Source organism: Lolium rigidum, chromosome 2, assembly GCF_022539505.1.
Source record: "Lolium rigidum isolate FL_2022 chromosome 2, APGP_CSIRO_Lrig_0.1, whole genome shotgun sequence".
NCBI lineage: Eukaryota > Viridiplantae > Streptophyta > Magnoliopsida > Poales > Poaceae > Lolium > Lolium rigidum.
Genome location: NC_061509.1, coordinates 268730304 through 268746348, shown reverse-complemented (window position 1 = coordinate 268746348; position 16045 = coordinate 268730304). Strand labels below are relative to the sequence as shown.

The window sequence follows — 16045 nt, the reverse complement described above, 5'->3', positions numbered from 1 at the left end:
TTGTGCGTTCAGTTACACATGTGCTTTCATAAGTAGTGGTCCTTCAAAGAGGAAAGCATCGATTGCTATATTTGTGCTAGAGCTTTTATTTTGAAAACATGAAACAATTTTGTCAACGGTAGTAATAAAGCATATGAGTTATGTAAATTATATCTTACAAGTTGCAAGCCTCATGTATAGTATACTAATAGTGCCCGCACCTTGTCCTAATTAGCTTGGACTACCGGATCTTTGCAATGCACATGTTTTAACCAAGTGTCACAATGGGGTACCTCCATGCCGCTCTGTACAAGGTCTAAGGAGAAAGCTCGCATTTTGGATTTCTCGCTTTTGATTATTCTCAACTTAGACATCCATACCGGGACAACATGGACAACGAGATAATGGACTCCTCTTTAATGCATAAGCATGTGGCAACAATTATTATTCTCATATGAGATTGAGGATATGTGTCCAAAGCTGAAACTTCCACCATGAATCATGGCTTTAGTTAGCGGCCCAATGTTCTTCTCTAACAATATGCATGCTCCAACCATTAAGGTGGTAGATCTCTCTTACTTCGAGACAAGACGGACATGCATAGCAACTCACATGATATTCAACAAAGAATAGTTGATGGCGTCCCCGAAGCATGGTTATCGCACAACAAGCAACTTAATAAGAGATAAAGTGCATAAGTACATATTCAATACCACAATAGTTTTTAAGCTATTTGTCCCATGAGCTATATATTGCAAAGGTGAATGATGGAATTTTAAAGGTAGCACTCAAGCAATTTACTTTGGAATGGCGGATAAATACCATGTAGTAGGTAGGTATGGTGGACACAAATAGCATAGTGGTTGGCTCAAGGATTTTGGATGCATGAGAAGTATTCCCTCTCGATACAAGGTTTAGGCTAGCAAGGTTATTTGAAACAAACACAAGGATGAACGGTGCAGCAAAACTCACATAAAAGACATATTGTAAACATTATAAGACTCTACACCGTCTTCCTTGTTGTTCAAAACTCAATACTAGATATTATCTAGACTCTAGAGAAACCAAATATGCAAACCAAATTAGCAAGCTCTAAGTGTTTCTTCATTAATGGGTGCAAAGTATATGATGCAAGAGCTTAAACATGAGCACAACAATTGCCAAGTATCAAATTATCCAAGACATTTTAGAGTTACTACATGTAGCATTTTCCAATTCCAACCATATAACAATTTAACGAAGAAGAAACTTCGCCATGAATACTATGAGTAGAGCCTAAGGACATACTTGTCCATATGATACAACGGAGCGTGTCTCTCTCCCATACAGTGAATGCTAGGATCCATTTTCTTCAAACAAAACAAAAACAAAAACAAACCGATGCTCCAAGAAAAGCACATAAGATGTGATGGAATAAAAATATAGTTTCAGGGGAGGAACCTGATAATGTTGTCGATGAAGAAGGGGATGCCTTGGGCATCCCCAAGCTTAGACGCTTGAGTCTTCTTATAATATGCAGGGGTGAACCACCGGGGCATCCCCAAGCTTAGAGCTTTCACTCTCCTTGATCATATTGCATCATACTCCTCTCTTGATCCTTGAAAACTTCTTCCACACCAAACTCGAAACAACTCATTAGAGGGTTAGTGCACAATAAAAAATTAACATGTTCGAGAGGTGACACAATCATTCTTAACACTTCTGGACATTGCATAAAGCTACTTGGACATTAATGGATCAAAGAAATTCATCCAACATAGCGAAAGAGGCAATGCGAAATAAAAGGCAGAATCTGTCAAAACAGAACAGTCCGTAAAGATGGATTTTATTAGGCCACCAGACTTGCTCAAATGAAAATGCTCAAATTGAATGAAAGTTGCGTACATATCTGAGGATCATGCACGTAAATTGGCTTAATTTTCTGAGCTACCTACGGGGAGGTAGACCCAGATTCGTGACAGCAAAGAAATCTGGAAGCTGCGCATTAATCCAAATCTAGTACTTACTTTACTATCAAAGACTTTACTTGGCACAACAAAACTCAAAACTAAGATAAGGAGAGGTTGCTACAGTAGTAAATAACTTCCAAGACTCAAATATAAAACAAAAATACTGTAGTAAAAACATGGGTTGTCTCCCATAAGCGCTTTTCTTTAACGCCTTTCAGCTAGGCGCAGAAAGTGTATATCAAGTATTATCGGAGAGTGGTGCATCATCCTTACCTTGGGCTTTACCCTTACCTTTCTTGTTGTTTTTCTTTCTCTTTGATTTAGGAAATGTATGATTCCCCCGGTATAGAGGTGAAATCCAGGATGCCTTCTCCCACATCTATGACTTGCTCCCAATAGTTTTAGCGAGGATCTTCAGAGTGTGATTTTTCCCTTTCCCTACACATTCAATAACAAGATAATCAATGGATATTGTTCTTCCAAGAATGGTTGTATGCACACCTGCGGCTATTCCCTTAGGAATTATAACAGATTTATCAATGAGAGTTATTTCTTCTCCTCCTTCATCAACTCCCCAAAGTCTCAAAGATTTATAAATGCTCTCCGGTATAAGGCAAAATTCAGACATAATATCACAGTTGGCACGAAGAGTTTGATCACCGATAACAATTTTAACAGTAGGATCCCATAATGAAGGTTTAGAGTTCACTAAAACTTGTTCAAGACGATTACGAACATGGTGATAGTTGTCATCCGAGCGAGATGTACTTATCTCGAGATTGTTTAATCTATTATAAATGCTAATAAGAGTTGAATCAAAGTTATTAGCTGAATCATGTGATGCAACCAACTTCTTTATGGCATTAAAAGCTTGATCCCCATTGCAATGAAGGAAATCTCCTCCCACTAAAGTATCCAAAGCATATCTATAGCGAATCATAAGATCAAAATAAAAATTACTAAGGAGCAAACTTAGAGTCATTTGAGGTTCGGTTTTACGATAAGAAGTAAAAATTCTAGACCAAGCATCCTTAAAACTCTCCTCATCCCCTTGTTTAAAAGTGAAGACTAATTCTTCAGGCGAAGAAGTAACAGGTTCAGAGCTAGACATGGTAACAAAAGTAACTAATTTTTTGTATTTTTTAAATATAGAGTGCAAGACAGTAAAATAAAGCAAACTAGATAAAGTAAATGCAAGTAAACTAATTTTTTTGTGTTTTCGACATAGCAAACAAGATAGTAAATAAAGTAAAGCTAGCAACTAATTTTTTTGTGTTTTAATATAATGCAGCAAACAAAGTAGTAAATAAAATAAAGCAAGACAAAAACAAAGTAAAGAGATTGAGAAGTGGAGACTCCCCTTGCGGCGTGTCTTGATCTCCCGACAACGGCGCCAGAAAAAGAGCTTGATGGCGTGTATTTCACACGTTCGTTGGGGAACCCCAAGAGGAAGGTATGATGCGCACAGCAGCAAGTTTTCCCTCAGAAAGAAACCAAGGTTTATCGAACCAGGAGGAGCCAAGAAGCATGTTGAAGGTTGATGGTGGCGGGATGTAGCGCGGAGCAACACCAGAGATCCTGGCGCCAACGTGGAACCTGCACAACACAACCAAAGTACTTTGCCCCAACGAAACAGTGAGGTTGTCAATCTCACCGGCTTGCTGTAACAAAGGATTAACCGTATTGTGTGGAAGATGATTGTTTGCGAGAAAACGAGTAAAAACAAGTATTGCAGCAGATTTGTATTTCAGTATTAAAGAATAGACCGGGGTCCACAGTTCACTAGAGGTGTCTCTCCCATAAGATAAAAGCATGTTGGGTGAACAAATTACAGTCGGGCAATTGAAAACTAGAGAGGGCATAACAATGCACATACATGTCATGATAAGTATAGTGAGATTTAATTGGGCATTACGACAAAGTACATAGACCGCCATCCAAGCGCATCTATGCCTAAAAAGTCCACCTTCGGGTTATCGTCCGAACCCCTTCCGGTATTAAGTTGCAAAGCAACGAGACAATTGCATTAAGTATGGTGCGTAATGTAATCAATAACTACATCCTCGGACATAGCATCAATGTTTTATCCCTAGTGGCAACGACACGGCACAACCTTAGAACTTTGCATCACTTGTCCCGAGTGTCAATGCAGGCATGAACCCACTATCGAGCATAAATACTCCCTCTTGGAGTTACTAGCATCAACTTGGCCAGAGCCTCTACTAATAACGGAGAGCATGCAAGATCATAAACAACACATATGTATAACTTGATAATTAACATAACATGGTATTCTCTATCCATCGGATCCCGACAAACACAACATAGAGTATTACAGATAGATGATCTTGATCATGTTAGGCAGCTCACAAGATCCAACAATGAAGCACAATGAGGAGAAGACAACCATCTAGCTACTGCTATGGACCCATAGTCCAGGGGTGAACTACTCACTCATCACTCCGGAGGCGACCATGGCGGTGTAGAGTCCTCCGGGAGATGAATCCCCTCTCCGGCGGGGTGCCGGAGGAGATCTCCGAGAATCCCCCGAGATGGGATTGGCGGCGGCGGCGTCTCCGGAAGGTTTTCGCGTATCGTGGTTTTCCGCATCGGGGGTTTCGCGACGGAGGCTTTAAGTAGGCGGAAGGGCGAGTCGGAGGGCTGACGAGGGGCCCACACCATAGGGCGGCGCGGGCCCCCTGCGGCCGCGCCGCCTTGTGGTGTCGCCACCTTGTGGCCCCACTTCGTATGCTCTTCGGTCTTCGGAAGGTTCGTGGCAAAATAGGACCACTGGGTCTTGATTTCGTCCAATTCGAGAATATTTCGTTACTAGGATTTACGAAACCAAAAACAGCAGAAAACAACAAGCTGGCTCTTCGGCATCTTGTTAATAGGTTAGTTCCAGAAAATGCACGAATATGACATAAAGTGTGCATAAAACATGTAGGTATCATCAATAATATGGCATGGAACATAAGAAATTATCGATACGTCGGAGACGTATCAGGCACTATTAGTATACTATACATGAGGCTTGCAACTTGTAAGATATAATTTTCATGATACATATGCTTTATTACTACCGTTGACAAAATTGTTTCTTGTTTTCAAAACCAAAGCTCTAGCACAAATATAGCAATCAATGCTTCCCTCTGCGACGGGCCTTTCTTTTACTTTTATGTTGAGTCAGTTCACCTATTTCTCTCCACCTCAAGAAGCAAACATTTGTGTGAACTGTGCATTGATTCCTACATACTTGCATATTGCACTTGTTATATTACTTTACATTGAGTTGAAAGCAACCGCTGAAACTTAATCTTCCTTTGTGTTGCTTCAATACCTTTACTTTGATTTATTGCTTTATGAGTTAACTCTTATGCAAGACTTATTGATGCTTGTCTTGAAAGTACTATTCATGAAAAGTCTTTGCTTTATGATTCGATTTGTTTACTCATGTCATTACCATTGTTTTGATCGCTGCATTCATTACATATGCTTACAATAGTATGATCAAGGTTATGATGGCATGTCACTCCGAAATTATCTTTGTTATCGTTTACACCTTCGGGACGAGCGAGAACTAAGCTTAGGGATGCGTACGTCTCCGACGTATCGATAATTTCTTATGTTCCATGCCACATTATTGATGATATCTACATGTTTTATGCATACTTTATGTCGTATTTATGCATTTTACGGCACTAACCTATTAACGAGATGCCGAAGAGCCAGTTGCTGTTTTCTGCTGTTTTTGGTTTCATAAATCCTAGTAAGGAAATATTCCCGGAATTGGACGAAATCAATGCCCAGGGGCCTATTTTACCACGAAGCTTCCAGAAGACCGAGGGATAGACGAATTCGGGCCACGAGGCGCCGCCACAACAGGGCGGCGCGGCCCAGGTGCTGGCCGCGCGGCCCTGGCGTGTGGGGCCCTCGCGTCGCCTCTTGACCTGCCCTTCCGCCTACATATAGTCTTCGTCGAGAAACCCCTAGTACAGAGAGCCACGATACGGAAAACCTTCCAGAGACGCCGCCGCCAATCCCATCTCGGGGGATTCAGGAGATCGCCTCCGGCACCCTGCCGGAGAGGGGAATCATCTCCCGGAGGTCTCTTCATCGCCATGATCGCCTCCGGATCGATGAGTGAGTAGTTCACCCCTGGACTATGGGTCCATAACAGTAGCTAGATGGTCGTCTTCTCCTCATGTGCTTCATTGTCGGATCTTGTGAGCTGCCTAACATGATCAAGATCATCTATCTGTAATGCTATATGTTGTGTTTGTCGGGATCCGATGGATAGAGAATACTATGTTATGTTGATTATCAATCTATTACCTATGTGTTGTTTATGATCTTGCATGCTCTCCGTTATTAGTAGAGGCTACGGCCAAGTTTTTACTCTTAACTCCAAGAGGGAGTATTTATGCTCGATAGTGGGTTCATGCCTCCATTAAATTTGGGACGATGTGACGGAAAGTTCTAAGGTTGTGGATGTCTTGTTGCCACTAGGGATAAAACATTGATGCTATGTCCGAGGATGTAGTTATTGATTACATTACACACCATACTTAATGAAATTGTCTGTTGTTTGCAACTTAATGCTGGAAGGGGTTCGGATGATAACTCTGAAGGTGGACTTTTTAGGCATAGATGCATGCTGGATAGCGGTCTATGTACTTTGTCGTAATGCCCAATTAAATCTCACAATACTCATCATATCATGTATGTGCATGGTCATGCCCTCTCTATTTGTCAATTGCCCGACTATAATTTGTTCACCCAACATGCTATTTATCTTATGGGAGAGACACCTCTAGTGAGTTGTGGACCCCGGTCCATTCTTTTACATTGAATACAATCTCTTGCAATACTTGTTCTCTTGTTTTACGCAAACAATCATCATCCACACTATACATCTAATCCTTTGTTACAGCAAGCCGATGAGATTGACAACCTCATTGTTTCGTTGGGGCAAAGTACTTTGGTTGTGTTGTGCGAGGTTCCACGTTGGCGCGGAATCCACTGGTGTTGCACCGCCTACATCCCGCCGCCATCAACCTTCGACGTGCTTCTTGGCTCCCTCTTGGTTCGATAAACCTTGGTTTCTTGCGAGGAAACTTCTTGCTGTACGCATCACACCTTCCACTTGGGGTTCCCAACGGGCGTGTGCTTTACGCGTCATCAAGCTAAATTTCTGGCGCCGTTGCCGGGGAGATCAAGACACGCTGCAAGGGGAGTCTCCACAATCCAATCTCTTTACTTTGTTTTTGTCTTGCTTTATTTTGATATAATGCAGGAAACAAAGTAGTAAATAAAATAAAGCAAGACAAAAACAAAGTAAAGAGATTGGAAGTGGGAGACTCCCCTTGCAGCGTGTCTTGATCTCCCCGGCAACGGCGCCAGAAAAAGAGCTTGATGCGTGCAATTAACACACGTCCGTTGGGAACCCCAAGAGGAAGGTGTGATGCGTACGATAGCAAGTTTTCCCTCGAAAGAAACCAAGGTTTATCGAACCAGTAGGAACCAAGAAGCACGTTGAAGGTTGATGGTGGCGGAGTGTAGTGCGGCGCAACACCAGGGATTCCGGCGCCAACGTGGAACCTGCACAACACAATCACAGTACTTTGCCCCAACGTAACAGTGAGGTTGTCAATCTCACCGGCTTGCTGTAAACAAAGGATTAGATGTATAGTGTGGAAGATGATGTGTTTGCAAAGAACAGTAAAAAACAATTGTAGTAGATTGTATTTCAGATGTAAAGAATAGGACCGGGGTCCACAGTTCACTAGTGGTGTCTCTCCCATAAGATAAACAGATGTTGGGTGAACAAATTATAGTTGAACAATTGACAAATAAAGAAAGCATAACAATGCACATACATATATCATGATGAGTACTATGAGATTTAATCAGGGCATTACGGCAAAGTACATAGACCGCTATCCAGCATGCATCTATGCCTAAAAAGTCCACCTTCAGGTTATCATCCGAACCCCTCCGATATTAAGTTGTAAACAACGGACAATTGCATTAAGTATGGTGCGTAATGTAATCAACACAAATATCCTTAGACAAAGCATCGATGTTTTATCCCTAGTGGCAACAGACATCCACAACCTTAGAACTTTACGTCACTCGTCCCAGATTTAATGGAGGCATGAACCCACTATCGAGCATAAATACTCCCTCTTGGAGTCACGAGTATCAACTTGGCCAGAGCCTCTACTAGCAACAGAGAGCATGCAAGAACGTAAATAACATATATGATAGATTGATAATCAACTTGACATAGTATTTAGTATTCATCGGATCCCAACAAACACAACATGTAGCATTACAAAATAGATGATCTTGATCATGATAGGCAGCTCACAAGATCTAACATGATAGCACAATGAGGAGAAGACAACCATCTAGCTACTGCTATGGACCCATAGTCCAGGGGTGGACTACTCACACATCGATCCGGAGGCGATCATGCGCGATGAAGAGACCTCCGGGAGATGATTCCCCTCTCCGGCAGGGTGCCGGAGGCGATCTCCTGAATCCCCCGAGATGGGATTGGCGGCGGCGTCTCAGTAAGGTTTTCCGTATCGTGGCTCTCGGTACTGGGGTTTTCGCGATGAAGACTATATGTAGGCGGAAGGGCAATTCAGGGGGCGTCACGAGGGGCCCACACAACAGGCCGGCGCGGCCAGGGCTTGGGCCGCGCCGCCCTACTGTGTGGCCACCTCGTGGCCCCTCTTCGTTACTTCTCCGGTCTTCTGGAAGCTTCGTGGAAAAATAGGACCCTGGGCGTTGATTTCGTCCAATTCCGAGAATATTTCCTTACTAGGATTTCTGAAACCAAAAACAGCAGAAAACAGGAACTGACACTTCGGCATCTCGTCAATAGGTTAGTGCCGGAAAATGCATAATAATGACATATAATGTGTATAAAATATGTGAGTATCATCATAAAAGTAGCATGGAACATAAAAAATTATAGATACGTTTGAGACGTATCAGTATACCCTTCGGGTACCCATTATTAGTATACCTGGATCGGCTCGACCCAATATGGAGAAAGCCCAACAAAGTAACCAGAAGAAGTAGTCGACTAGGACTCTTGTAAAACCCTAGGCTGGTTGCATATATAAAGCCAGCCAGGGTACCCGATAGAGGAGAGGCGAAGAGATAGACAACATAGCTCCGCCTATGGCGGCACCCTGTAAACATACCTGTGATCATATACTGGATTGCTAGCAGCACGTAGGGATCCTCCACTGAGGGGACCCGAAGCTGGGTACGTCGTGTGCCTAATCTCGTTCCCGGAATCTCCATCGTCGCTCTCTCCCGAAACCCAAGTCTACAATACGTAGGCATTGGCGAGGTGATCCCTCGTCACCTCCCATGCCGCCCATGCCTCCCATGCCTCCTCCAAACATTCGCACTAGTGTTGTTGGCGTGTTCGCTCGTTGATGAGAAAACATGTTACATTCATCACACTACAACGAGTGCCTATAGCAATTTATGAGAAATAAAAGTTAACCCGAGAATAAAAGGTCATTTAAAATTCTTTTTTTCCACCTAAGCATCTTCGTATTTGAGAAAACTAGGGTATATATGATCCTATGGATTGTGGGCCACGCCGTCCTATTCTCTGCTTCGTAAGGAAGCTGTCCATGGCAACTGTTAAAGCTAAAAGGGCCCTAGCCCAATTAGCCAAGGCCCTAGGAAGGAGTCTTGGGCGGCTCCTGGCAAGCCTTGCCGATGACCCCTCTTTCGGGAAGGAAACGCCATTGGTGACACGCTTCTCCGGGCCCTAGGAAGGAATGCATCAACCATGGCTGCTTTCTACATGAACCGACCAGGGTAGGACGGGACGACGCGACACCGTATTCATGTTGTCAGGCGTGTGATTATCACCATGAAGGCACTCGCGTAAGCATGCCCATTACCGTGTGCTAAAAGAGGGACATATGCTACTTTGATCATTTTCGAAAGGGATCAACCTATGCCTATGCCATCGCAAAGGGTCCCCGAGGGCCCTAACATGGCAGAAGAGGATGCTCCCGGGAACAAAAAGAAGTGGAGCTCGGGGACCAAGGTCAAAAGATGGGATAACAACGGGTAGATCATTGTCCTGTATCATATGCCCCCTCTTTGTCGCCTATGGCATGCCATTCGGTTTGCATGTACAAAAAGGCCTTTTCCTACCGCCACTCCCAGTCAAGAGAAGCTTGACAACATGTTGTCAACCACTATGGTATCCCTTTGAAACTATTAAAGGATGACCTTGGCCTTCGAGTAGGGGGATCCGTCCCATAGTAGCAAAGTCTCATAGCCATAGCTTCCTCCTTGCCTAGGCACCTCGGCGAGGAGAGTTCATCCTGTTCTATTTGTGTTCATCTTTGGAGCAACACCAGTGGGCAGGACGTAGCCAAGTTAGCCTTCGGACAACCTGGACATAGGTAAAATCCTTGTGCTTGCATGTTGTAAGATCTAGAACATATTTTCCGCTCCTTCACCGAAAAAATAAAGGTGATATCCATACCCTTGGTGTCTATGTTCCCACATACATCAAGCATAAATTTTTTCGTTTACACTAAGCCATCATTTAGCTTCCATTGCACATGTATGGAGCCATCCTCCCTTTGAAGATGCATATTGCATAATATGGTTGTTGCATGCTCTTTCGTTGATGAGAAAGCATGTTACTTTTATCACACTACAATGAGCGACTATATCAAATTACGAGGAATGCAAGTTAATTAACATGAGAATAGAAGGTTTTATCAAATTCTCCTTTTTCCCACCTATGCATAAAATTTTATTGAGTTGGAAAAAGAAAAAGAAATGTCAAAACCAATTAGCAGGAAAATGAGAACATAAAAATAAAAAAAGATAAAAAGTAATTTTTGTCAGAAGTGGGGTTTGAACCCACGCCCTCGTTAGAGGACCAGAACTTGAGTCTGGCGCCTTAGACCACTCGGCCATCCTGACTTGATGTTAATTAGTCCCATGACTTCTTCAATATACAATAAACCAGTATGACGCCCCGTAATCTAGCCGTCCGATTCACCATTCTTGCACGAACGGCCGTGATCAAACGCCAACCCTAGTTTCCTTCTATAAGTCTTCCCCCAAACCATCGACCAAACCCTAACCCTTCTCCAAAGCCCTAAACCCTTTCCTTCCCCTTCCTCCCTCCGGCGGCGGCGGCGGCCACCAGCACCTCCTCAGCTCAGCACCATGAGGCCACCGATGAGAGGAGGAGGTAAAGCTTCACCCATCCTCCCCCTCTTCCTCGTATCATCCTGGGTTCGGTTTAACATGTTTCGCTCTCCACAGGCGGTCGCAGCGGCGGCAGGAGCTTCGGCGGCAGAGACAGCGGCGGCCGCGGCAGGGGCTTCGGCGGGAGGAGCGATGGCGGCGGCCGCGGTAGGGGCGGCGGCAGGAGCGACCGTGGTAGGGGCCGCGGCGGCGGCAGGGGAGGAGGCAGGGGCGGCCCCGGCATGAAGGGCGGGAGCAAGGTGGTCGTGGTGCCGCACAAGCACGACGGCGTCTTCATCGCCAAGGCCAAGGAGGACGCGCTCTGCACCAAGAACATGGTCCCCGGGGAGTCCGTCTACGGCGAGAAGCGCGTCTCCGTCCAGGTAGCTCTCGTTTTGCTTACATGCTTCTGTGTGATGTACATGTCTGGGTTCTGCTCTAGGTGTATTTTAGACACTGGAAAGTGTTAGACTAGCTTTGATTCAGTGGGTCACAAGTTCTTGCCATCTCCATTGGTTCCGGACTCGGTTGTTAGATGCTCTGTTATGCTTCCTGCGCATGTGAACTGATAGGCAAATGTTAACCAGCTTATATTCAGTCTGATCGTTAGTTCTACATGCTTATTTAGTTTGAGCATCAGCTTCCGATGTTACAATCTTCCGATCTGAAATGATGCTCATTTACTTTTTTTTGTGTTATGTAGAACGAGGACCAATCCAAGGTTGAGTACAGGGTGTGGAACCCCTTCAGGTCCAAGCTGGCTGCTGCCGTGCTTGGTGGTGTTGACAACATCTGGATTGTAAGTTTTTTGTTCATTAAAGCTTGCATTCTGAATTATTTGCAGATGTCAATGCTGCAGTGTAATTTACCTTCATTTTTGGTACCGTAGTTGACAGTGAGCTTTTGTTTTAGGCTCCTGGTACCCGTGTGCTGTACCTTGGTGCTGCCTCCGGAACAACAGTGTCTCATGTGTCTGATATTGTTGGACCGGTGAGATCTTGAGGCTACTTCCTTCTTATTGTTTAATGATTTGCTTTGTGTGATTTGTTTTGACAAGGTCGAGTGTTTGCAGACTGGGTTGGTGTATGCTGTTGAGTTCTCTCACCGCAGTGGCAGGGATCTCGTCAACATGGCCAAGAAGAGGACCAATGTGATCCCCATCATTGAGGATGCTAGGCACCCGGCAAAGTACAGGATGCTTGTTGGCATGGTTGATGTTATCTTTTCAGATGTTGCACAACCTGACCAGGTATATCTACGTAAAAGTAGTTCTGTTTTACAGTCTTTCATAAGGTCTACCTCAGTTATTATGTTTACAGTTGACTGTTGTTTGCCTATGCAATTCCTTCACGAGTTGTTGGTGGCTAGCAAAAGATGAGCTTTACTCGGATTCCCCTTCAGGACATCAAATTGGATGATGCAAAATCGAGTCTCTGATGCCTTTATGCCTCTTTTCTTATTTAGTCTGTTGCATTTTGATTACTGCACTATAATCCATCACTGTCACATTTGGTTGGTATATCGATTAGTTCCCATTTCAGTGGTACGCAATAGTTGGTGCATACAATCTGCTGTTGTTGGTTTGCAATATTTCCTGATTTTCTGTGGCTATATTGAGGCCTAGCAGATGAGGAGCTAACTCGGATTCCCCTTCAGGACATCTATTGTATGATGCAAAATCGAGTTTCTGATGCTATTTTGCCCATAGCCAGTTCTTTCTTTTGATTGCATTGCTACATTTCTTTTACTTGACGATCACATTATCCATCTCACTGACTTCGTGTTAAATTTGCCTTTTATCTGCCTGTTTATTGTTTTTATGCTTGGGTGAGCTTAAGTGTGGATCGTTGGTTTCAAGTAACCTGACACCCGTCTACAACATGGCTTTTATCTGTCTGTTTGCCTTTGTATGATCTTAATTTTGGATGGACTGTTTCAAGTAACCTGGCACCCTTTCCAGTTCCCACTGCAACATGGCTGCAGATTTGATTGGCTTGTCTTGTTTTTATTGGTGTCATGATCTCAAATTATGAGCTCATCATTTGTCAATTAGTTGAATAAATTAAATAAAATGTATTTTCCCTACTGTTATGCCTAATATGCTAAAACTGTGTTGCAAACCGCCTATAGGCTTGATTTGAATTGGTTGTTACATTGTACCCAAATTCGGCTTGCATAATGGGTTATGGTATGAGCTATTTGAAATGTCTTGATTAAGCATGTCTAAACCTTGTCCCTGTATCTTCTGTCTCACAGGCTAGAATTTTAGCCCTTAACGCATCATACTTCCTGAAGAATGGTGGCCATTTTGTCATTTCGATCAAGGTACTAAGTTTATATGTTTAAGAATAGTCAATATGCAAGGAACATACATATGCCTTGGAAAGGTTGAAGTTGCCATCGGATCTGGCATCTTGAAGCTTCCATTTTTTACTGACATTCTTTACTTTGATCAGGCGAACTGTATTGACTCAACCATGCCCGCTGAGGCTGTGTTTGCTGCTGAAGTGGAGAAGCTCAAGGCTGACCAGTTCAAGCCTTCTGAGCAGGTGACCCTGGAGCCCTTTGAGCGTGACCATGCCTGTGTCGTTGGTGGCTACAGGATGCCCAAGAAGCAAAAGTGAGATTGATAAGTGGCTGTTTTATGTCTGCCATCTGTTTTGATCAGACGTAGTACTGTAGTAGTATTACCCCATGTATTAGGGTTTTGTGGAAATGAGACAATGGTGGCTGGCTGTTGTACAGCCACCTGGTTTATGTTAAACTTAATTTGAGCAGAAATGGTTATCTTCTACACGTACAAACCATTTAGCAGCTGCAGGTACTTCTTGGTTTGGCCAACTAGTTAATTCACGGTTGAGAGGATTGTAGGTTATCTGTTAAATCTCCTTCACGTTTTTGTTAAATAGCAAGTTCACAGGGATGAGTGTATCACCGGATGCCTGATCTGCTGGCCAGGCAAGCATGGGAGTGGTTTCACCGATGGTACTGTCGTGCACCTCTAGGACTGCCTCTGACGTCCTGTCCTTAATCTATGCTGGCAAGTTTAACAGTCCATCCGGCTACTTTACAACACCTGCGGGGATCTTGATCTGATGGGAAATGATTTCAACAGCATAGCATCTCTTGTCCATGATTCGAATATTTTGCGATTGCACAGTGGATCTTGCATGGTTGCCACATCTTCTTCTTTGTTGAGTTATCTTGGCATGAGCACCGTGGATCTTCTGCGTGGGATTGGTTTCAGGCGAAGATTTCTTTTCAATTCCCTTCTTTTCCTATGACAAACAACATCAGATATGATAATCCAAGTGTTTTGACTTGAAAAAAATAGGGAACTCAATAATTTCTGAAGTTCTGGAAACAGAATACTAGAATCTAGATACAAGGCGGTTGATAGACCAACGCCTTAAACATCTACTTCAAGATAAGAAGACTCTGATTGTTCTACATGACCTATGGGAGACATATAATACCAACCGAATCAACTCAATACCAACCGAATCAACTCAAGCTTATGTTGAATGTTAGCTCCAAGGTGAGAGTCTTAGTCACAACACACAGCACAAACATTGCAAGAAAAATTTGTACAGTTGAACCATATTACCATACATGCTAGATCCCTTGGACAATAACATATGCTGGAAAATTATCAAGCAAAATAGTGTCTTTGAATCTAGAGCTGATAAAGAGTGACTTCGACAACTTGGACAGACAATTGCAAAGAACTATGGTGGTTTGCCGTTAGCAGCTCAAGCACTTGGATTCTTGCTATATGCAATGAATCTTAGGGCCCTTTTGTTTTGGTTTCTTCAAGGTTTCCACAAGCCAACAGAATGAGCCAAAGAGGATGCGTTGGCTGTTGGCTTTTCCGAAGCCGACTCAACGCATAGGCAGGACGAGCGAAGCACCTTCGGAGGTGCTTCCCGAGCTTTTGTTACTTGAGGCGAGGTAAGGTATGCGATGTTTTTTTGTCGCTATGCCTTATTGTATTTCAACTCAATTTCCCCCGGCATGTTCGCTACGCATTTGAGTGCAAATTATATGTAAAATGATATGTCATTGGTTTGGTCACATTCCTTTTTTTTTGCAGGGAAGGAAACTGGTATTAATTATGTGCATCCCATGCAGGGCTTGGCCATGCCTGCATGGGAAAGGAACACCCTGATTGTAAGAAAATAACCAGGGTCACATCCTTCCTTTTGCCTTCTCCCACGACATCCGTAGACAGCGTGGTGCACGACGATGGTGACCCAAGGATAAATGGAGAAATCTCTCCATTTTATCTTTGCAAGGTACATCACCGTCAAAGAGACAGAGGCGTAACCAAGAATAGTTACATATTATCTTCTTTTGTGTATCTTTCGCGTTCCTAGAGCTGTCAGATGAAGCTATGTCGCAAATGTATGTTTACATATGATGTATCAGATGTGCACTCGAATATAATTGAGATTTGGTACTGTATTTTCATGAGTGTTGAGCTGGGCATACACTACTCTGCAAGTCAGACAATTTTTTTTTGCAATCTTTCGACATACGAGGAAAGATCTAAGGCCATGTGAGAAATGAGATGAACATATATGACTAAAAACAAAAAGACGTTTGCTATGATAGCACAGGATGAACGAAGAAAAGTCGTTTGCGAGGGCCCTCCTATTCGCAGACGGTTGTAATCATTTGCGAACTTTTATGTAACATTTATAGTGTGCGACAGGCTATTTAGCGTGTGTGAAAGAATGTACTAGTGATGCCAATTACATGTTAGAGAAAATAAAACTCAAGGTGGATATGTATCCCATGATAAGGACAAATGCAGTAGCATGCATTCTACTATTTTTATGTTTCATATTGTAGCCCCCTAA

The 16045-nt window shown here is 43.3% G+C and overlaps 1 protein-coding gene and 3 non-coding genes across 4 annotated transcripts; 3 read left to right on the top strand and 1 right to left on the bottom strand.

Annotated features, from left to right (window-relative positions):
• Positions 1 to 10829: 10829 nt before the first annotated feature.
• TRNAL-CAA lies at positions 10830 to 10913 on the bottom strand. Its single transcript has one exon. It is a non-coding gene; the product is annotated as a tRNA-Leu (tRNA).
• Positions 10914 to 11119: 206 nt separating this feature from the next.
• LOC124688753 (rRNA 2'-O-methyltransferase fibrillarin 2-like) lies at positions 11120 to 13947 on the top strand. The gene is made up of 7 exons (XM_047222389.1): positions 11120 to 11187; positions 11262 to 11566; positions 11887 to 11982; positions 12096 to 12173; positions 12256 to 12432; positions 13440 to 13508; positions 13640 to 13947. The coding sequence occupies exons 1-7, from the start codon at positions 11163 to 11165 to the stop codon at positions 13805 to 13807; spliced, it is 918 nt and encodes a 305-aa protein (XP_047078345.1). The 5' UTR covers positions 11120 to 11162; the 3' UTR covers positions 13808 to 13947.
• On the top strand, positions 12549 to 12624 carry LOC124693895. The gene has a single exon (XR_007000339.1). It is a non-coding gene; the product is annotated as a small nucleolar RNA snoR60 (small nucleolar RNA).
• LOC124693893 lies at positions 12805 to 12878 on the top strand. The gene has a single exon (XR_007000337.1). It is a non-coding gene; the product is annotated as a small nucleolar RNA snoR60 (small nucleolar RNA).
• Positions 13948 to 16045: the final 2098 nt, after the last annotated feature.